At 40.9% G+C, this 24,079-nt stretch overlaps 1 protein-coding gene across 1 annotated transcript in view; it reads left to right on the forward strand.

The window, feature by feature from the left end:
• The first annotated feature begins 3 nt into the window (after positions 1–3).
• camkmt (calmodulin-lysine N-methyltransferase) overlaps positions 4–24,079 on the forward strand; it is a 98,415-nt gene continuing 74,339 nt past the window's right edge. The window contains exons 1-3 of the mRNA XM_058386169.1: positions 4–336; positions 534–712; positions 829–893. Coding sequence (XP_058242152.1) covers positions 193–336; positions 534–712; positions 829–893 — 388 coding nt within the window. The 5' untranslated portion in view covers positions 4–192. The remainder of the gene's footprint in view (positions 337–533; positions 713–828; positions 894–24,079) is intronic.

Raw genomic sequence — 24,079 nt, forward strand, 5'->3', positions numbered from 1 at the left:
CAGGAAGTATGCGGAAGTAGCGCACTTCATGGACTGGCTACAGGGTGCCTTGGTTACCGGCAAATTGTGACATTTTATTTATAACTCATTGTGTCTGTTTTTGAGCAATCCAAGCAGTTGTAAACGATACGATTTGTATTATTAGGTTATTCGATCTACTGACACTGTATGTATTAGTTACTGAAGTGAGAAATGGAGTCAAACCCAACAGGTAGCCCGGGAGTGAAAAAATTCAAAGATGCTCCATTGCCGGAAACCTATGTAAACAAGCACCAGACTCCCGATCCACACTGTGGGACAGATGCAGCACGCGCCAGGTGGACAATTCTCCGACAGGTGACCGCTTCTAGTTGATCATCTATACAGTACACACAGGATCACATTTTACCCGAAATGCACTGCGTAACTAGCATCTTTAATACATATAATATAATTATACTGTACACTGTTTTTAGTGTCTCTTGATGGTGACTGTATTAGTGCACTCTCTACAGTATTTATCCATCTATACATTATTAACTCCTCTTTTCCAGGTATTGAGACAAAAGCAGATTGACAGTATCAAGGTTCAGCCAGTATCAGTACGCAGGTTCTCCTCCTTCAACCTGTTCTCCAGGTCCGAGGTTCCCTCACTGGACAGCGATGGCCCATCTGATGGTCGGTGGATTGAGTATAGGAGTTCCTGCTTTCCCCAATACAGTGCCTTAATCAGGTTGGTATGGCCTGGATGGTCGTGACGATATAGACCACTGCTACGAATTGTTTTACGCTCTCATTTTTCTGCATCATTGATTCTTTTACATCTGTGAACATGTTTACATGCTTTAGAGACAGCCAAGGGCCAATTAAAATGGAGGAGGTGCTCAACAGCTTTGACAACACCGGAAATGTCTGTGAGTAACCATCCTTGGGACTTTTGAACACATTTGGACCTTTTCGCATGCTTTAACCAGTTTCATCAGAATCCGAATTTCTTTATTTCACCAAATATGTTTCATGCACATGAGAAGAATTCAAATTCAATTCAGTTTATTTGTATAGCGCTTTTAACAATGGACATAGTCTCAAGGCAGCTTTACAGAAATATAAAAACATATAAAAATGACAAAGTTTTGTAGCTGATGCTCATTAGGGATAAATAATAGGGATAATTTTTTGGTCATTTTTATTCTATGTTTTTATATTTCTGTAAAGCTGCTTTGAGACAATGTCCATGGTTAAAAGTGCTATACAAATGAATTGAATTATCAAATATTTATAAAAAAAAAGACATTTAACTAAAGTAAGTTTAAAATAAACCTGTTGCAACTGTAAAATAAAATAATGAAGTAAATATATATTTGTATAGGAATCAGAAACAGATGAATTATGGTATAGTATGCACAATTCCTGTTGTGCAGGGATTTCTTGTGCTGCATTAAACATGTCTTTTCCTTGTAGTAGCAGTAAATGATTTGTGGCTCTGTGTACTAATTTGTTAGTCCTGGACATTTGAGAGTATAGATTTTGTTAGTTGAGAAACAGATGGTGGTTTTAGGTTCTACTTCAGGCTGCAGATCTCTAAGGAGCCACTGGCAGGCACAATTGAGCAATTAGAGACATCTCATTTACTCTGTTAGTGAGGGGGAATTTGGGCAGAAGTTGATGCTGGATTTAGTGAAACTGTCAATTAGACAAATTAATAATAAGAATTTTTTTGAACTGTTTTTGGCACCTATACTATTAGGGCTATGTGTAGAATTTCTGTATAGCGTTTTTTAAAAAAGTGTTAAGATGCTTAACACAATGTATTTAAATATGTGTCTCTGTTGGAACATTTTTCTGAAAAGAACCTTTAATAGTGTAAGCAGATTTTATAGATATATAACAGGTTTCCTGAATCTGAAATGCAGCATTAACCTGTTGAGTTTAAAACATCAGCACACACAATTAAAGTGATATTTGTCATGTTTTTAGGAATCTGGCATTTAATTGAAAATTTATTGGTATTTAACAGTAAATACAATGTAACTCCAAAATAAAAAACCATTGAAATATGACAGCAATATATATATATATATATATATATATATATATATATATATATATATATATATATATATATATATATATATATATATATATATATGAGAGAGAGAAGGAATTGCTACATTTTCCAGGTAATGTATGTTTTTTGACCAAGCTTTAAAGTTTCTTTTTGTTGAATCTAATATGATGGCAAAAACAAATGGCAAATATTTCTAAAAATATTTACATTCCTGTTTAGTGCTGTACTTATTCTTTAAAATGATTTTTTTAAGGAGGCTTACTCTTAATGCAATCCTCGTCCAATGAAAAAATTCTGAGTAAGATTTGTGTTACCTGGCGCAAGTGTCAAATTAAAGTGTATCAATCCCAGGATAAAGAGGTATGGTTTCTAATCAAGAACTATGACATTGTGTCAAAACATATGTGTATTACCACTACTCTTTTTGTGCAGACTGATGGCCAGGCTTTGTTATTTTAATTCAGCATTAGATCTCTGTCTTGGAAATTATCAAGTGGTGATAAGATAGGCTTAGTTTTTAGGCTTTGTCTCTCATTTTTCATTTCTTGTTGCTCTCTCATCTCTATTTTAAAACAAATATAAAATCACTATAAATATGTGACTGGATACACTTTTCTGTGTTCTGTTTTTAAAAGAAAGACACTATCAGTTAGTTAGTTAGTTTGTTGCCTCCCTTTTGCAGTCTCTAACAAACCTGTTCTCTTGTTGGATTAATAAGCACTGGCAGCATCACCCCTTTTTTTTGGCCCTATGCCCCTCTTTGAGGCAGGGTCATCCCTCTTTCTTTCAAACGCTCCTCTCAGCCACCCCTAATTGATCTCACGCCTTGGTAGGTCCAAACATCTCCCCCATGTCCTTCTCGTCTCAGCTGGCCTGCTGCATTGTCAGTAAAGAAGGGGGATGTCTGTCTATTACCTATCCTCCTTCCAAAATCCCTGCCTAAAGACCTGACTAACCCTGAAGTCTCTGTGTCTTGTGAACGACTGGATGTTGGATTAGTTAGTACAATTAGTACAAATGTCTGGATTTGTGTGATCTGTCTGGTCAGGACTGTGAAGCGCTGACCATGCTGTTGCTTTAAGTGCCCTTGCTTCCAGCAGGGCTCAAGAGCAACACAACAGAACTTATCAGAACATGCTGGATAGGACTTGAAGAGATTTGGAAAGACATTTTTGCCCAGCACGATGGACATGGATTGTGTCTGAAAAGATAAGTCCAATAAGTAATCAGTGTGTATTCTAAAGAAAAAAAATGGTATAAGTTGTCCTGTACTTTGGGTATGAATCAATACATTATACTGGATACTTTCAAGCTTTTCTAATTACTCTCACCCCCCACACTGGTATACCTCCGAGTGTGTCAGGGGTCATGACTCGCTGTGTTTGAGTGAGGTGTTAAGGAGACTCTCCAGTGAAGTGTTCTGAAGCAGATCACGTGACGAGAGGCTGTATTGGTTGTTACACTGTCTCGTATGCCCTGTTTGCACTGCGTCAGGAGAGTTCCTGAAAAAAACATCCAATACAATGTTAATGTTTTTTTTTTCCCGAACAGAAGGACGATCTTGGTTTGTAAGTTGTCTATTAAACAAAGAGTGGACTACATAATAATAAGTTGTTAAAAACGCAAGTGTGTATTTTGTTTTTGTTGTTGATGCAGTGGAGAACCTTTGGTGCTTCTCGTGCCACTTAAATTTGCTTCTTAAAAGGATGCAAGGAAAGGAAACAAACACAGGAGGAATCAAGGACAAACAAATTTGCCTAAGTGTTACTTCCTGCTCACTTAAGCATCACCTTAATGCATCGTCATATAACAAAAAACAGGGGATTGCATATGAATGTTGTTGCTATATTCTATATGAAATTCTGCTATGTTTTCTGATATGTGCATTTTGCAAGTGATCCCATCCATCCATCCATCCATCCATTTTCGGTACTGATTATCCTACACAGGGTTGGGAGGATCCTGGAGAATATCCCAGGGGACTCAGAGCACAAGGTGGGGGAAAGCCTATACAATCACTGTCATACAAGTACACATCCAGTCACACTGATTCACACAATACAAACAGTTTAGTGATGCCAATCAGCCTACAGCATTTTTTTGGACTGGTGGTTGAAACTGGTGTGCCCAGAGGAACACGGGGAGAACTTACAGGGTGGAGGCAGGAATCAAATCTCCAACACTAGAGGTGCGAGGCAAACGTGCAATACACTAAGCCTTAACTCATCTTATTTCATTAATAGGATTTGTATTATTGTTATATTATATTTTGGAATTAGCTTTTTTGGGAGAGTTGGAGAACACTATATCATGGTGGCCTTATACTAATCCCAGCCACTACACCTGTGTATTCTTGATCTAGGAGCTTTCTGTTTCCTCGCTCCTTAGATTACTCTCAGTGCATTTAGAGAAGTGATGCTTTCTTAAATCACTTGACGTTGGTTGACGTCGATCGAATTCCGGGTCACAGGCTGAAGGACGTAAGATTGAGGAGACAAGGAAGCATCAATTAGAGCAACTCATCTTCTCAAACGTGTCGAAGGTCCCCCTGATCACCCCTTCCCCGCCTCACTTCTTAAGCCAATCATGGCCCATGGCTGCAGATACAGATATGGATCTGTTCATGCTCAGCTGATTGTATCACCTTCATTTCAGCATCAGTTCACACATATGCCACACTTCAGAGATGCCCATATTTCCTCCAGGATCAAGAATAAAAACCTAACACACAGTTTTAAACAATTTGCTTTCACAAATGTCTATTAAATTTGCAACTGATCCAGGTGTAGCCTCACACTCAGAAGAAAACACTTCAGAGTACAAAGCCCTGTCTTCAGGGATGTCTTTTGTTGCTTAATTAAATAATCTAGACATGACCTGTCTACCTGTAAAGCTCATTTGACGTCCTTAAATTGGTCCTTAAAGACCACTGCTGTATCACTGAGTATATTGTTTATACATTTGGGAACAATAAAGCACCTCTACACTACCTTTTTATCCTGACAGTGTGCTTGTGAAGGTACATCTGCGTACTATTTTTCATATTAGTAGCTTCCTGTCATTTATATTCCAAAGCCCAAGATAATAGCACAATTTTAAAAGATTCAACCAGCTCAATCTGGCTGTAAAACTAGCTAGCTGAACAGCATTCTTGTAAGCTACTTGTATTTTGGCAATGCTTTCCTGCTGAAGGTGTTTGTAAAGTGTGGTTATTTGACTTACTGTAGCCTTTAACCTGTCTAACCTCTCTCCTCTCACCTCTCTAATCAACATCCTGAGATATGTATAAACTTGCAGATTTTTGAATCAGGCCTATTGTCTCATTAAACCTCAAAAAAGAAAGAAATCTGAAATTATTTAAAGTACAACACACAGACTTGTATGGTGGAGACTCCATGGGGCAAGGAAACACATTAAAAACATCTGCTATGGTGAATGTTTTAATAAATGTTAAAGGAAATGTAATGCCTCAGCACTTAGTAGTAATTGGAGATAAAGCTGTAATTTAAGTTTTACGATATGGGAATGTCTTCAAGATAGAGGAGCTTGCGCTTTGTGGTTTCTCTGTAACAAGCTGCGTCTTGTTCCTTTTTGAAGGAATGGTTGTTTATAGCTGATGTAATATGTAGTGATAATAAGAACTAACTTCCACAACATCAAATTGTAAATGTTAATGGATAAAAGGTGTCATTCTTTTAATAAATAAAACTTGTTTATTGGCAAATTGCTGTGGTATAAATAGTGGCTTAAAACACTTCAGGATATGCTATTACAGGAAAATAATTAACTTCAGGGTCTGTTTCGTGTCCAGCTGTGTGTGTGTGTGTATGTGTGTGTGTGTGTGTGTGCAGTGTGCACTGTGCACTGTGCAAGTTAAAATGGACTGTTTGAAATTACAACCCAAAATGAATAATCACCCAGTTCTAGGCCAAAAGTTTTACTCTAACTTCTCTTGCCTTTGCTCAGACTGTCATTGTGATAGAGGAAAGAGTGTGACATGGTGGCTAAAGTGCATGCTGGGTACACCCTAATGCTCCCACTTGTATGCTCTGAGGCCAAATTTTCTCATTTGTTTGTCTCATACTTGTCTCTTCTTTTGTCTATTTGCACAGTTATGCTGATTTAGGTCCCTACTGCTAATTGCTTATTACAGAACAATCTGACTCTTCTGTTAATGCTTAATTAGCATTCCTGTCCTGGACGCTCACCAGTCTTTATAAACACATATATAAACTGCATTGGGTTTAGAGGGTTTATGGTCCATATGCAACAAACTTAACGTTTAGTCATAAGCAGTGAGATCAGAGGAGTTGCAAAGGTGCAGGTTCAATGCTGTTTACAGTATAAATCCAGCCTAAAGCATATAGGCGATGCATTTGATGGATATTTTGCTCCAAGGCAGTACTAAGATTTGAACTTACAACCCTTAATCACTAAGCTACCATTTTTTATTACAGTGAATTCTACATGTTAATATGAGCATATTATATGAAGGATTTGTCCACTGGCTTTATAAGGTGAACAAAAGGTGAACCACAATTACCAGCACTGCTGCAATGGGGATGAGAGGTTTTTTTTTTTAGGGAAATGAAATAACAAAATGAGACTTTTCAGAGGCTTTGTGTGTGGCTCTAATGCCCTGGTAATTACAGATATACTTCAGCAACCAGGTCACACTCTTTCCTCTATCACAAAGATCCCTTCTTGTCAGGAATTAGAAAGAGACAGAGCAAGGGCAAGAGAAGGTGGGGAAGAAATATCGGCCTAGAATTGGGTGATTATTGAATTTTACTGCTTCCCTTCATTTTCTCCACTTTTGTAGACTTCAATCAACCCTTTATAACTTGCATGAAGATTTGCGTCACTATGTCAAATGGTGCCACTTTTAGAAATTGACCCACTAAAGGTTACAAAAAGTGAAGCATAACCAGTGTGTATATTATATGTGTGATCAAAAAAATGTGTGTATTTATACATAGGAGGTGCCCTTTGTTGATGATTCCTTTGGGTTCATTTACATTTCTGGCATTTGGCAGATGCACTTATTCAGAGTGACCTACAATTTATTTCATTTCATTGAGACTGAGCAATATAGGGTTAAGGGCTTTGCTCAAGGTCCTAGCAGTGGCAGCTTGGAGGACATGGGATTTGAACTCACAATTAGCTTCTGATCAGCAGTCCAACACCTTAACCACTAACCTACTGCATCCCCTGTAGTATTATCTGTGGTGTGTGAATGGGTGTGTGAGATTGAGCCCAGCAATAACCCTGTCTAGGGTATTCCCTGCCTTGTCCATGGTAGGATAAGTGGTACAGATAATAGATTTTTTTAACTTTTTTTTATTTAACTTGAACTGTCAGAGTCAAATAGATAAATCTATAATTTTAGGTTTTCTGAGTTGGGAGAATTCTTCAGGACATAGGGCTTTGAGGTTTCTTGGTAAAATGACAAACACATATTTTTTAAATTATTAATTCATATTAAAAGATATTCTTGGCCAGTTCCTTCCCACCAGTCACCTCTCTATCATATGGCAGCTGGCAAATCAGGAAAGAGAAGGTTTTCCTGCTTCCTCTAAGACACATGAAGCCACTAACTTGTGTCTTTTTCAACTGCTGATAATGCTGTGTCGCAGGGCAGCATAATACACACAGAGGAAAGTGCTTTCTGCCTTCTTCTGCATGCATGAGATCACAGACACATGTTATTGGCTAGTGTTGTGTTGATTGATAAGGAGAGATAGAATGTCATCCCTGCCACCACCTGCCTAGCACGGACACTTTTGCTCTCTCTTCTGTATTTTTCAGCTATGCATGGATTTAAATTAGCAACAATAGACAATAGGGCATTTTTTTGTGTCTAACTATTGTTACTCATGTACACTGATCAGGCATAACATAATGACCACCTGCCTAATATTGTGTTGGTCCCCCTTTTGCTGCCAAAACAGCCCTGACCCGTCAAAGCATGGATTCCACTAGATCCCTGAAGGTGTGCTGTGGCACCAAGATCTTAGCAGCAGAGCCTTTAAAGACTTTAAGGACTTAAATGATACTTTTGATAGATACTGACCACTGCAGACCAGGAACACTCCACAAGAGCTGCAGTTTTGGAGATGCTCTGATCCAGTCATCTAGCCATCACAATTTGGCCCTTGTCAAACTCGCTCAAATCCTTACGCTTGCCCATTTTTCCTGCTTCTATCACATCAACTTTGAGGACAAAATGTTGACTTGCTGCCTAATATATCCCACCCACTAACAGGTGCCATGATGAGGAGATAATCAGTGATATTCACTTCACCTCCCAGTGTTCATAATGTTATGCCTGAACAGTGTATATCTGTTACAAATAAAAGTCACTGCAAACTACAGAAAATGTTAGAATGTACTCCTGTGTCTTAAGTGAATGTCTTTAAATTTCATATCTATATACAATATAGTGTATAAGGAAATACCAGACAATTACTCACAAAAATAGATTATCATACAGAATGAAAAATTCAGCATCATGCATGACTCTATTCTGCAAAGTAATGTTTGACAGGGAAGAAGAAAAAAAGTGTATATATAATTTATTTACATCTACATTTTTGCAGTATTTTACTCTGTATTGTAGAAACACTTTTTAGTTCATGCTCTTCATAAACTTTGGACAAATTAATTTTGACCTCTTTGCTTCGATGTTTGACAAATCTTTCCTTGACTCCTCAGTGCAGTTCGTGGTGGTGCAAAAACTTTAAACTGTTCCTCAGGTGAAATTGAAAGTCAGCCTCGAAATCACCTTAATTGAAAACTAGATTAGCACATTGACAGGGAAGTGATGTCCTACAATGGTTTTCAAGGGCAAGTGTATGTGCCTTGAGGCCTGTGTGTGTGTGTGTGTTGCTGTGCTTCCATTAGAGGAATAAGTGATTAACACTCTGTAGTTAATTTGACTCTCGTTGCTCTGCATCCATCAGAGTGTATCTCAGTGTCACCCTATTGGTGGGCAAACACCCCCACCCCCACCTCAGCTCTACCACCCCACTAGCTAGCTGCCTGGCAACCGTGCAAGTTCGCCTGCAGCCTTAATGTAGTTGATGATGTTTTAAAACAAATAGATCATTTATCTGATTAGTGTCTTGGTGGAGAATGAAGCTTGTAAATGGCTACCTCTCACTTAGAGATTGGGCAGAACTCCAAAATCCTGACACTGGGGAGGGGTGTGTGTGTGTGTGTGTGTGTGTGTGTGTATGTGTGTGTATGTGTGTGAGTGTGTATGAATGACAGAGATTTTTGCCCAGTTGTTTGCCAAGCATTCTGTGAATACTGTCTCACTTTTGAGTGCACGAGCATGCAGCTGAATAAACCTCCACAGTCGCTGTGTGTTTTCATGCAGTAATTAGCATGCATCATGGTTTGTGATGGTGTGTCGCCTTGCGAGGTGTCAAGGTGGGTGTACACGGCACTTAGAATGTGCTAGAAAATCAGTAACAATCAGTTAACACCATATAGCCTGCAGACAAAAGATAATAATCTCAAACGCTAAGAGAATGTGTCTGCTATCTCCTACTGAAAAAATACCTCTGAATTGCTACTTTACCCCCTACTGAAAAAATCATTGCCTCGGTCAGGTGTGTTTATCTGATAGAGCTCTGGGAAGATCTGTGTGTGTTAGTGTGTTGTGGTGCTGATTTAAGGCCCACCTGCGTCCTCAATTTAAATCCTTTGCTTAACTAATAAAACACAGCCAGGATGTGGAACAGAACAAATGGCCGTGGAGTATTTTGGAGATTATGGTCATCATGTCTTCTACTTATGGTGTCAAGCTCTTGCCGTTTATGACCACATTTTCATGACACTGATGACTTCTTTAAGCCCTTGAAATCTCATTATTCTTCTTATTCAGACATTCATCTTATGGTGTTTTGCATAAGTATTCACCCCCTTAAATTTCCCCCCACATTTTGTAGCTTGGATATGCAACAGAAAAATATTAATATTAAAGTGAGAGAGGAACAAAAACAATATCATTTGCAAAATAAATGGTTATTATAGAGGTACTCAGGTATCCTTGTTTCTGTGAATCTCCTAAATCAGTTCTGGTGCAACAAGTTGCCATTAAAAGGCAAATATTTAGATGAATGTAGTCCAACTGTGTAAAAAAATATTAAAAAGACTGACTTCCCTGAACAGCAGTGCGTACATTGGGTTGCTGGCTTAACATCAGTGAAAAATGTATAACAATTGCCCCGTAGCTTTTTGATACCCAAAAATGGCTAGCACAATTTTAAGATAGATATGATTAGCATAATTTTGCCATTGTTGTATTGTGTCCCTGATTTTTGTGTTTTACATGTAACTATACAGTATGTGGCTTTTGTAAATGAGAGAGCTTTGGGTGGGATTAGGAGGTAGCAGGGTGGGTGCAGGATGGACACAGGGTCTAGTGGTGTGCTTTTGTTTTATTTTGGTTATAACTTAAATAGGTTTGCACTCTATTATATCAGTTTGAATAAAACAATTGGGGTGATCGCTACAAATAGCTAAAACTTTGAACATCCTGTCGGTCCTTATTCATTATTTAAAAAATGAAAATAATATAACATGACCATGAATTTTGATGGATGAACTAATTTAAGGGGTAAATAATTTTGCAATCTTAACTTACACTGTTGTTTGTAAATAATTTTGAAAAAAAAAAAAAAATCCTCCTGTCTCAATATTATGGGCTATAAAGGTTGTGCAGATTAATGACATATAACTCTGATTAAATCCAGTTCCAAGTTGAACACAAGTTGTGGGAAAATGTTGAACAGTTAAAGTGAGGCTAAAGGCACCGTATTCACTACAATACATTATTTAGTAGCTACACAGATACTAGATTTATTTGGGTTTAAATAATCTGACTTCATATGTCGTTGTTTTGCTTTTCTTCCTTACCTCACATGGAGTAGCTATTTTCACTGCTCTGTAAGGTCATAGCAGGTTGTCTGACTAGTGCTGAATCACCCCGTGTCTTCGATACAGCTGATCTAAGGGGTCCAGTGTCCCCCTCTATCCCCTTCAGTTCTCCCTCCCCTCAGTGGGCCGAAACGCAGCCCGGCCCAGCCTTTGTGTTTGGCTATCCATCCCGAAAGCCGGGGGCCTGCTCGACTCCTGGGGAGAGCTGCCTGAGAGAAAAGGAGCAAAGAAAAGGAGAGAAGTAATTACGTCCAGTCATTGAGTTCTGAAGATCGCCCCCCCCTTACACAGAAACTAGCACCACTGCCACCCACCCCACCCAAGTTCATTAGAGAGGCCCTGATCCAGCGACAAAACAGCAGACGTTTAGAGCGAAAAGAGTAGGAATGTTTGGGAGGAATATGACACCTCTGCATCTATGGAAAAGAAGAGCTACCTTAAAGAGCTGGGGTTTTGTGTGTGTGTATGTGTATGTGTGTGTGTGTGTGTGTGTGTGTGTGTGTGGTGGTTTGGGGGGAGCTGATTGCTAGCCTAGGCCTTTTGTTTCCACGTTTTCACAGAGACCACAAGTTGCTTCACATCGCTGCCTTTTCAGGACAGGAAGGAGCCCCTTGTGCTTTTCCTTTTTTTTTGTCCTGAACTCTTCCTTCTGTCTTTTCCCTCCCCCTAACACCTAGTCTTTGTAGTCATGACTTTAAGCTCATCTATCCATCCTCTGATAGAGTCATCTGACAAGTCAAAAGAGAGCCAACAGAGGGCCGACTTTAAGAAAATTGCTCCTATGTTGCAACAGCGTAATCATGTATTGGCAACTAGCCATCACTCTTATGAGTGCAGAGGAGTGTGAAAGGTCCAGGGCATTTTAGTCTGACCGCAGCAGCTCTCTCTATCTGTGCCGTCACCCGTAGAGCAGGCAGCCTTAAGCCAAGCGGCCCTCCTTTTTTCCACCAGGTTGGTTCCTTTCTCATTGTCTTGCCAGAGCCGTGATGGGAAGTAATCTGCCGCAATAAGGAGAAGTCATTTATTAGTCCCAGCCCAGGGGTTCATGCTTCACAAATTGTATTGAGTAGAAATGACCCAATCAGAGAAGAGCAAAAGGGGAGGGCTTTTTTCCCTCTCTTTTTATGCACGGGGGTGGGATGGAAAGGAGGGGTGTTCCTGGTGCTTTCTCCAGCTCCTCTCCATCCATCCGACCTAGAGGATTATGGGGGATTGATGTGTTGCTGGTCCAGTGGCCAGATGATGCCTTGCCTTCCCACTGAGCTTTTTAAGTGCATGTATGTGTGTCTGAAAAGGTAAGCCTCAGACAGGGTGTTACTTGAGTCTGAATGTGTGTAGTAAATGTACTGTAGGCTTGTGTGGGTCTTTGTTTGCATGTGTGTGTGTGTCTGTTTGTGCGCTCTCAAGTTTTAGGCATGTGTTACATTTTCAGATACCGGATCTAAACAATGGGAAACAAAACAGACTATTGTTTTATTCCAACCACTATGTTCCCGAAAGTGTAGCAGTCAAAAAGCTGCCAACGCTCAACACCCATCAACCCTCATCTCTTCCACACACACTCACACATACACACATATTGTCAAACTCTCATACCACACAAACACGTAAACACACACACACAATGCTCTTCGTGAATTCACACTCCCACATTCTCCCAAAACAATAAACGATGATGCTTTTCTGCTGCTTTGCCAAGTGGCTTTTTACAACTATTGCACAATGGAGAAGCTAATTACTGTAGATTTGGAGAGCTGGTTAATTGATCATGTTAGCGTCCTAATTGCATCTCTTTTACCTGAGGCCTCTGAAAGACCACCCATACCTCACACACAACACAACTCAGAGTGAAAAAATTGCATTATTTTTATTCTTTGTTTAAGGACTGTGGTTTTTAGGTTTGTATGTTTGGGGATAACTATATTTTAGCTAGATTCAAAGTGTGCAGTGGAGAATAATACACTATGTGACTGAGAAATAGGTTAAGGTTGGTTTATGGAATGAGTTAACGTTTGTCCAGTTGGGGGTGCTCTCATACTTTCTAAAGCTGCTGTGATGTGTACTACTACTACCACTACTACTACTTCTACTACTGTTATCCTTTCACTAACCATTACAACTACTCCAAACATAACACCCTTTCAGGACGTTTTGGGTGATGCACATGATTTTTATTTCAAAATGCTGTTTAATACAGTGCAAAAATGCAAGAGTAGCCATTTCATTAACAGTGCCATCTTAAGTTTTGAGAAGAGAAATTCTTCCAAACAACAACGAACATGCAAACTGCTTGTAGATGAGTCTGACCAATCAGAAGTAGCCGAACACTAAACAAGTGTGTTTTGTGTGTGTGTGTGAAAACACAAGCACAACTATTACATACTTAGCACAGAGAGTCAAGAGTGGTGGCACTTTTTCAGCTCTGTGAAAACTGTTTTAGTAACTTTTTGCTAACTTATATTGTTTTTGGATGCCACAGTGACCTCTTACACTGTCTGGGATTTTTGTTGTTAAGTTTCACATTTTCACTCTACTGGGATTTTTATTTGTAGGTTAAAGTTTTGGCAGTTCTGTTCATTTCTAAACATTTTCATTGATTTAGTATTAACTTCATTTGTAAGATTAAATAATCAGCATCATTTTCCTGGATTTTTCTCATGTAGTGACAATATACCTGTTGTTCTCACATATAACCCTGTTCTGTTGTCTGGTTGTGTGAATGTGATCTCACATTGTTGTGTATCAGCACCTTATGTGTTGCATCATGATTCTGGAGAAACGCCAGTGTATACAGGTGACACTATATGGCCAGAAAAGGAATAAAACACCTGACCATCACACTCACATGTTCGTGTTGACGATCCCATTTCAGAGCTGGTTTTCTTCTTCTTCTTCTTCTTCTTCCTCTTCCTCCTCCTCCTCCTCCTCCTCCTCCTCCTCTGGCTTTTCCCTTCAGGTGTCACCACAGCGAATCATCTCTCTCCACCTATCCCTATCTTCTGCATCCTCAACACTTGCACCCACTAGCTTCATATCCTCATTTATTCCATCCATATACCTCCTCTTTGGCCTTCCTCTGAACATGTCCAAACCATCTTAATCTGGCCTTCCTAACTTTGTCAACCAAACGTCCAGCATGAGCTGTCCCTCTGATGTACTTGTTCCTAATCCTGTCCAACCTTGTCTGGTTTGCTCTTTGCTGTTTATAATAGCATCTACTTTTCATTTTGGAGTGTGTATATGGGAATTTGTGCTTGTTCAGCTACAAGAGCTTTATTGAAGTCATGCACTGATGTCAGGTCAGGAGGTCTGGTATGTAGTTGTTGTTTACTGGGGTTGAGTTCAGTGCTCTGGGCTTGGCAAACTATGTAGTCGTGGAGCTCTGTTTGTGCATGTTGTCATTGTCATGCTGGAACAGGTTTAGGCCTATTAGGTCCAGTGTAGGGAAATGATAAATCTACATCATACAGAGACTTTCTATATAATTGTGTGCTTCAAACTTTGTGGTAACAGTTTAGTGAAGTGTGATGGTTACATACTTTTAGCTCTATATTGTGTATATATAGGAATGACAATAAAATCCCACTTGATCTTAGCACGTCTGCTACAATTGTGATGCTTTGTAGACTAGGTTACAGTCCACGTTTCATTGTGATAGTTTTCCCATACAACACTCTTCTGTTGTCACTGCGTTTACTGTGTATTTCCATTTCCATTAGGCAGACACCCTTATCCACTTACATTTATCTCATTTATACAACTTGAGGGTTAAGGGCCTTGCTGAAGGGCCCAACAGTGGCAGCTTGGCTGAGGCTGGATTTTGAACTCATGACCTTTTCGAGCAGTCGTTAGACTCTTGCTCGAGCTTAACCACTGACAACCACTGAGCTGTTAGATCTTAACCACTGATCTACCACTTTATCTCTGTCTACTGCCAGTGCAATGTTGGAATAGTCTTTCTTTTACTTAATTTGTTTAATGAAAGAAAATAAAGAGGTTGTAACAGTTTGGAGTCATTAAACCCAGGAAGGTACAGACTGTATTCTGAAGGTGTCACATCTATCACAATGCAGTGTAAACATCCTGATGCTGCTATTTGTATCCTATGTATACTTTCTCACTCTGACCACTTTTTATTTGCGACCATTACACAGGCACACACACGCACACACACATACACAAACGTCATGTGGCGTGTAAGAGGAAACCCATGGTGTGCTCCAAAGTGGGACATCACTAATCAATGGGAATCGTTTAGGCCCATTCTCTCTCAGGCCACAATACCCAGCGTTTTGCTAATCAATTCAAAACAAAAGTGTCATTCACTTTTCCAGTCTAATAATACACATACTACTCAGTGTGTGTGTGTGTTTGTGTATGTCTGTGTGACACAGTGTGTATATAGGCTCTCAATGCATTCCCCATTCCCCTGCCTTTATACTAAGCTGTGTGTGTGTGTGTGTATTAGCACGGGTGACTGAAAGAGGCACAGAGTGAGTGTGTGTGGCACTGTGTTTGTGTGTGAGCAGGTTGTTTTGCCCCCCTTTAGTTTTTTCCCTCCCCAGTTCCAGTGCTTAGCTAAATTTGTCCACAGTTTTGTTTCTCGCTCTCTCTCTCTCTCTCTCTCTCTCTCTTTCTCTCTCTCTCTCTCTCTGTGTGTGCGCGTGCGCGTGTGCACATACACAAAAGCCTTGCATCAAGTTCAATTAGTAGGTACTGTGCTGTTCACTAAAAGGGGGCTATGCTATTAGCAACCTTTCTAAGGACCACTGCATCCTCCACCAGGCAATCAGATCACTCAAGAGCCTCTTTCCCCTGGCATGACCCAATCTCTACACCCGCTTGTGGGTAAAGACCCCCCCAAACTATCTAGTGGCCCTCTCCAGCCCCTGCAGCAGCCAGCGGCTAGCCCCAAGCGTCCTTCACCTCGCGCATGAGAAGAAAGACAAGGTCGTGAGCACCGAGATATAAAGAAGAAATTATTCTCCCTTCAACTGGGGTGAAGCATCCCGTTTAGTGGCTCGTCCAGAGCAGCCACAGGCACCCAGAGACCTATGTTTCTGACCACTGTATCTGGTGTGCATATTGCTCTACTATAGAAAATAAGGGAAGGTAGATATAAGTGAGATAATGTATAATTTATGTGTTCAGAGTTGTGATATTTAGTTTAACTTTGAAACCCAAAATTTTAATGCACTGTAATGCATGGGCATGGTAAAGAGATTAACGTTGCTATTTTTAAAAAGGTAAACGTGTTTCTAAACTTATAATAATTACATAATTTTAAAGATGCCTTAGAATAACTATGATTCACAATATTTGCAACTACTAGCTACAGTTAGTCTCTTGATTTCAGGATTCTTTTGACATTTTTCCAGCCTGCATAAATGGCCTCCAGCCATAACACTGCAGCTTATCACAGCTTCTTTTTCCTAAATCCCAATTTACAAGACATAAGCCATTTTGATCATGGGTGTGGTGTTGGTTAGGTGGAGAAGGAACCTTGTGAGTATTTTCACTGCAGACAGCAGAGGGCTCTAAAAATTCTAAACTGCTTCTTTAATAGTAGCTCCTCATAAAACGCCTCATTCTGCTCCACTAAACCAGTGAAAGTGAGGACATTGCAGAGTACTAAAGGCAAGGTAGAGGAAAATGTATGAGCGTAATTGGTTAAAAGGGATGCTGCTATGTAGCATTCCAAGAAATTGTAGTGGTCTTTTGTAAATATTGATGTCAGAGAGAGGGAGAGCGAGAGAGAGACAATGAGAGGAATCCACACACAGAAAGACGCTCACATATAGTCTGTAATAACAGTGGGCTGGCTCTATTACTCCCGCAGTCAGAGTGCTAAGTGCTGTCTTGGTGTCGCTTGAGGATCGATGGCCAATGCTGTGTCAGAGTGAACGCAGCCCTGCCAAACATTCTCGAGGTCACAGGTCATCCGAGCCAGACAGTCCAGAGGGCAGGGGGCTGGCAATGTCCATCGATACATGTGGTCCAGCTGAGTGCTAATGCTCTACTGCTGCTAGAGCTTCCTGCCCCCCCAGGACCATTACACAGAGAGTGAGACACACACACACACCCTTACACTCTATGATCTGCTCATACTCTGCGGTACATTATCAGATAGATACATGCTGTGGTTCAATCAGCAAGTGACACACATACACAGGAATTGACAGTAGAGTATGTGCTTTTAAAATGTGCGTTGATTACGTACACACAAACACACACAGACGGACACTGAGTAATTGATTCTGGAATTGCAGCGAGGTCAATCATCGCGGCGATCAAACACACAGACACTTTCAGTCGGTTATGCCCCAGCTCACACGTGCATGCCACAACCCCACATTTTTGGCAGGGCCACCATCAACAGAAGCCGCTTTCCTTTTTAGCGCTCTGGTGTAAATGTGCCCGGGTTGCAGTCTGTCTGGGTTTAGTCTGACAGGGCAGGTGAAACAGTAGTGTTTGTGGGTCAGAGTTTAGATCAGTATACGGATGTCTCAAGTGCTATGTGACCCAAGGCACTACTTTTTTTTCCCCTCTCATTTTTCTCCCCAGTTTGGTTACATGCCAGTTCCCACCCACTAGCTAGTTCTCCACCTTTATATGCCTGCTACCAAATAGGGCGAGTGAAGGCCAACACACACTTGGTCTAAGATGCATCTTTTTGAACTACATGTACTTACAGATGCCCAGGATTGGCTAGTGTGACTCATAACTCTTGTGTAACTGGATTTTAGCCATTTTGTACTAGCGCTCAAACACATGTGAGGGAGTTGCTCAGAGGGTTTATAGCACTGTTTGGGTATAGATCTATCTATCTATCTATCTATCCATTTTCCGCTTGTCCTATCCATTCCACAAGGTTGAAGAGAACCATGAGCCTTTCCACAAGGCGGGTGACACCCTGAATGGAGTTGCGGTGCATAATCACTAACATACACACACACGCACACCTGTTCACACACTACAGACTATTTAGAGATCAATCAATCAGCTTACAGTTCATGTCTTTGGACTGGGCGAGGAAACTGGAGTACCTGAAGGAATCCAGTCAAAGCACTGGGAGTGCATGCAAACTCCACACACACTGGACAGAGGGGGGAATCAAACCCACAACCTCAGAGCTAACCACTAATCCACCGTGCCTCCATTGGGTGATTCTTAGATTCTTAATTCTTTTTTTAAATCTTTTTCTTTCCTAGCTCCTGTCTCAGAACATGAAATCAGGATGCAAGGAGAGGAATCAAGAACATATAAACTAGTAGCAAATGTATTTGCCAAATGTTCTTTAGTGATTCAGCACTTATTAATGATGGCTAAGCTTCACTATTCACTGTTACACACACACATATATATTCTCCTAAAACTGAATGCCTGAATGTTTGTAGAGATATTTGTTGTAATTCCAGTAGCGTCTGTGTGTGTGTGTGTGTGTGTGTGTGTGTGTGTGTGTGTGTAAAATACAGAGCTATTGACCTCACACTAAACTTGTCGTCGCACTTAGGTCATCAACCCGTGCTTGTATGCAGTAGCACTTTAATGTTCTCACTCTCTCCTTCTGCAGTCTGACCATCATCTCTTCACCTCCAGCCCCTCCTTCCACCTCCCTCCGTTTTCTATTTTTATTTTATTCCTCTACTTTAATGACCTTTGGCTGTAGAATTCTGTGGAAGTACTCTCCTTCATGGGCCACACACTTGCATTGGATATGTGCTACCTCTTTTAGACCATCATCCCCAGAGGACTCAGGGATGGATTTGTGTTTTCAAACACAGAGCGAGGCAGGAGTAAGAGGTAGATTAGCGACTTTCAGCGATCAGGTTTTAACATGATGTAGTTCATGCTTTCCAGCAGAGCTATATGATCAGGAAGCGCGATTGCAAATATCATAAACTAGCATCGCTGTGTGAATTAGCGTGGGTCCTGACCCACAGTGTCTGTGTGAAAGCCGAGTGTGTGTTTAACTGTGTAATTTTCTGCAGCTGTGCGATGCAGAGGGCTGAACAGTACCTAAGAGCTCTGCACTGAAGTTCATCTGAAGTGAGTTGCTTTGAAACAAATACCTGGAGTACTACAGCGCTCTTCAAATGCACAGGTCTAAAGTCAAGTCTCGCCACCCCCGCACCCTCTTAATGGCCTGTTTACTCCCCACTCCACTGAGGGTTTTGTTGTACTAATGTTTTTGAGAGGTTGCAAATATGTTCGCCTGATTAAAGGTGAATATTAACATCTTTGGTATTCATGCTATATCCTCGTTTGTTTCAGATTGTAGAGTATTTTGTTGATTTTTTTTGTTTTGTTTTGTTTTTTTGGGGTGTATGTGTGTGTGTGGGGGGAGTTAGGAGGTACTGCAGGCCCGTAAGCCTCAGTATCATTCCTGATTTGCATACCTATTAGCAAAAGCGATCGAGTGAGAGGCCCATGGTACATAAGACCATTGTTTTGGAGCGCTCTTGTAAAACCGACCGACATGCTCCCTACCATTCCAACTCAACGCACACGTGAGCAGCAGACAAGCCAGAAAAAAAAAAAAAAACTTCTCAGCAGGCTTTTTTTGGGGTATGTTTTTGTAGTTCATTTCCATATTAATGAAGGCTGAAATAAATCAGTCGAGTGCAGAATCAAGACTGATAGGACGCTGCGATTTGGGGAACTTCTTGAAGGTATAAGAATGAAATGTTAGGAAGAGAGTCATAGGGTGCAACGTGACCCACAAACAAAGGCAACGTTTCAGTTAGCATTCCACTTTTTTGTAGATAATTTCTCTGAATTTACTTATTTCTCTTTTCCGGTAGATATGATAAATAGAGAGAGAGAGAGAGAGAGAGTGCTGGTGTTTTCAATTTGAAATTGTCAAATTTCTGTTTAATTGCAAATATTCATACGTAAAGCTCCTTGTAGCAGCATATAGCCGACCCTATAGTCATTAACCACACAAACACAACATGCAGCCATAAAAACAGATATATTCATCTCTTATAATTATTTATTGTGTGTGAGGGTTTTTTTTCTTAAAAAAAAAAAAAACATATTTGGCAGCGTGCATTCCTGTCCTCCAAAAGCACTCCACAGGCAGGCGTGCATGCTGATTGTCCTCTCCAGGCTTCTGTACTGAGAGCCATCCAGTGTAGTACATAAACAAATCAATCAGCAGATACTCTGTGTAAGTGCCTAAATGCTACTGCAAATGTTTACACAATGCAAAGCATTAGAGCACTTCACCGACACACACCCGCTCACGTCTTCCACGTCTGTACAAGTGATACTCGACGCAAAACCCTCGGAATCTTAATGTTCCTGAGCTCCTGCTGATGAAGAGGCTCTAGTGCATCTCCATGTCTCATCTCCAGACTCATCAACTTTATGCTGTATTATGGTGTATATCTGAGTACCTGAGTATATCTTGTACCTGAGTTTTACAAATCCTATCTATCTACCTACCACCAAAAACTAGGAGGTCTAAAATAGTTATAAAATGAAGAAATAGTTTTGAAGTGAAGAAACACACTGTGTTTTTTCTTCTTCTTTGTGGCTGATTTCTCATGCACTCTCTCCTATAAGCGACAGTGAAACCGTTGGCCATGTGGACATTAGACAACCAGTTTGTAAAAGGATTAGAGCGGCACAGCTGATAATATTATTACACCTTTCAGTAATGCTTCTTTTCCAGGTTTGGGTTGATTAAATGATTTACCATGAAGTTTTAAGAGGGAAAATCTGTATTAGGGTAAAGTTAACACTGAACAGAGTATCCTTGTAGTGCTGAGTACTTGTACAAGTATGCAGTTATACACTGCAATAATTTGACATTTTTAAAAGTTGTAATATTTTAAATCTACTCAAAGTTATCTTCTATTTCTTATTACAAGATTAAAGTTAATCAGACAAAGCTATACATTTTATAGGCATATTTTACTATTAGGTTTAAATGCTATAAGGTTTAAATGTTCGTATTCTATTGGCAGATCTTTAGTTTAGTTTTTTGCTACTTTACGTGGTCTGATTCAGGTGTTGTTTTTCAGGAGTTGGGCTTGACCCCTTAGTTCCAGTGAAAGGAACTCTTAATGCTTCAGCATACCAAGACATTTTGGACAATTTCATGCTCCCAACATTATGGGAACCGTTTGGGGATGATCCCTTCCTGTTCCAACATGACTGCAGACCAGTGCACAAATCAAGGTCCATAAAGACATGGATGAGCGAGTTTGGTGTAGATGAACTTGACTGGCCTGCACAGAGTCCTGACCTCAACCTGATAGAACACCTTTGGGATAAATTAGAGAGGAGACTGTGAGCCAGGCCAAAACTGGGACGTCTACCTTTACATGCACATGAATGTAATATGGAGTTGGCCCGCCCTTTGCAGCTATCACAGCTTCAACTCTTCTGGGAAGGCTTTCCACAAGGTTTAGGAGTGTGTTCATGGTCATTTTTGACCATTCCACTAGAAGCGCATTTATGAGGTCAGGAACTGATGCTGGATGAGAAGGTCTGGCTCACAGTCTCCGCTCTAATTCAAGCCCAACCCCTGAAAAACAACACCTGAATTCAATGATTTCTTGGGGTGTACCAAAACTTTTGGCAATATTGTGTATGTGTGGCAGAATTATTGGCACCCTTTTAGACAATAAAAGTTACATAATTAAAGTTAAATAATTAAAGAGAGATGTGTATAGTAGAGATTTTTAAAATCCAGCTTGTGCAGTTATTTTAGTTTGTACTTACTGCCAATATTTTTGTAGTTTATCTCCAACAAATTAGTAGAATAATTTAAATGACTGTGAGCAGGCGGTTACTAAGGATGATGAATGCATAGACCTCATTCGTGTTAATGAGCCTGCTCTTTCTTTGTCCCATGAGCTTCACTGCTTTCTTCTGAGCTTCATGCTTCATAACAGACTTCTCAGCCACATGAAAGTTTTCTGGTAAGATTTCCAAAAAAACAAAATGAAGAACATCAACAACATGAGCGTACCTCCTATTCATATCTGTATTTATATCTGAATAATGCCCTCATGTTTAGCTACATCCCTAATTTATATATCACTTGCAGCAAAAGCCAAGAACAATAAGCAGGAGAATAAACTTGTTCAGCAGCAGGTACACACTCATGGGGATGTTGCTTCAGTACTCAGCTTTGTTTTGCACAGGTTTTGGTTATTTTGGATTCGGACAGGATCTGGGTGATGCTAAGTAGCTGAGCAGGGTTTCCTGTGTCTGGACTAGAGACAGACAAACAGCCCTCGTCCCATCCGCCGCTACACAATCACAGCGGAATCTCTCTGATTCTCTCTCGCACGACACGCTGATCAGCCTCACAAGACCCTCACCTCGTCTGACCTCTGACCTTTCACCAGATCCAGAGCCTGCAGTTTCAAAGAGCTGTGACTTCCAAGCTGACTCACTGAGTCACTCTTACTCACTCTGTGTGTTCACCACTGCACCTGTAACTGCTCCAGTCAGAAACATTCTGTAAAGCTCCAGACTGAACACACACACACCAATGACATGAGTGTTGTGTGCAGTGCAGTTGTATTGTGTGTATAGTGCAGTGGTGTTGTGTGTAGTGCAGTGGTGTTGTGTGTGTAGTGCAGTGGTGTTGTGTGTGTAGTGCAGTGGTGTTGTGTGTGTAGTGCAGTGGTGTTGTGTGTGTAGTGCAGTGGTGTTGTGTGTGTGTAGTGCAGTGGTGTTGTGTGTGTGTAGTGCAGTGGTGTTGTGTATAGTGCAGTGGTGTTGTGTGTAGTGCAGTGGTGTTGTGTGTGTAGTGCAGTGGTGTTGTGTGTAGTGCAGTGGTGTTGTGTGTGTAGTGCAGTTGTATTGTGTGTATAGTGCAGTGGTGTTGTGTGTAGTGCAGTGGTGTTGTGTGTAGTGCAGTGGTGTTGTGTGTGTAGTGCAGTGGTGTTGTGTGTAGTGCAGTGGTGTTGTGTGTGTAGTGCAGTTGTATTGTGTGTATAGTGCAGTGGTGTTGTGTGTAGTGCAGTTGTATTGTGTGTATAGTGCAGTGGTGTTGTGTGTAGTGCAGTTGTGTTGTGTTGTGTGTGTAGTTCAGTGGTGTTGTGTGTGTAGTGCAGTGGTGTTGTGTGTAGTGCAGTGGTGTTGTGTGTATAGTGCAGTGGTGTTGTGTGTAGTGCTGTTGTGTGTGTAGTGCAGTGGTGTTGTGTGTAGTGCAGTGGTGTTGTGTGTAGTGCAGTTGTGTTGTGTGTGTAGTGCAGTGGTGTTGTGTGTAGTGCAGTGGTGTTGTGTGTATAGTGCAGTGGTGTTGTGTGTATAGTGCAGTGGTGTTGTGTGTGTGTAGTGCAGTGGTGTTGTGTGTGTGTAGTGCAGTGGTATTGTGTGTAGTGCAGTGGTGTTGTGTGTGTAGTGCAGTGGTGTTGTGTGTAGTGCAGTGGTATTGTGTGTAGTGCAGTGGTGTTGTGTGTGTAGTGCAGTGGTGTTGTGTGTGTAGTGCAGTGGTGTTGTGTGTGTAGTGCAGTGGTGTTGTGTGTGTAGTTCAGTGGTGTTGTGTGTAGTGCAGTGGTATTGTGTGTAGTGCAGTGGTGTTGTGTGTGTAGTGCAGTGGTGTTGTGTGTGTGTAGTGCAGTGGTGTTGTGTGTAGTGCAGTGGTGTTGTGTGTAGTGCAGTGGTGTTGTGTGTGTAGTGCAGTGGTGTTGTGTGTAGTGCAGTGGTGTTGTGTGTGTAGTGCAGTGGTGTTGTGTGTGTAGTTCAGTGGTGTTGTGTGTGTAGTTCAGTGGTGTTGTGTGTAGTGCAGTGGTGTTGTGTGTAGTGCAGTGGTGTTGTGTGTGTAGTGCAGTGGTGTTGTGTGTGTGTAGTGCAGTGGTATTGTGTGTAGTGCAGTGGTGTTGTGTGTGTAGTGCAGTGGTATTGTGTGTAGTGCAGTGGTGTTGTGTGTAGTGCAGTGGTGTTGTGTGTGTAGTGCAGTGGTGTTGTGTGTGTAGTGCAGTGGTGTTGTGTGTGTAGTGCAGTGGTGTTGTGTGTGTAGTGCAGTGGTGTTGTGTGTGTAGTGCAGTGGTGTTGTGTGTGTGTAGTGCAGTGGTATTGTGTGTAGTGCAGTGGTGTTGTGTGTAGTGCAGTGGTGTT

Source organism: Hemibagrus wyckioides, linkage group LG03, assembly GCF_019097595.1.
Source record: "Hemibagrus wyckioides isolate EC202008001 linkage group LG03, SWU_Hwy_1.0, whole genome shotgun sequence".
NCBI classification, from domain to species: Eukaryota; Metazoa; Chordata; class Actinopteri; order Siluriformes; family Bagridae; genus Hemibagrus; species Hemibagrus wyckioides.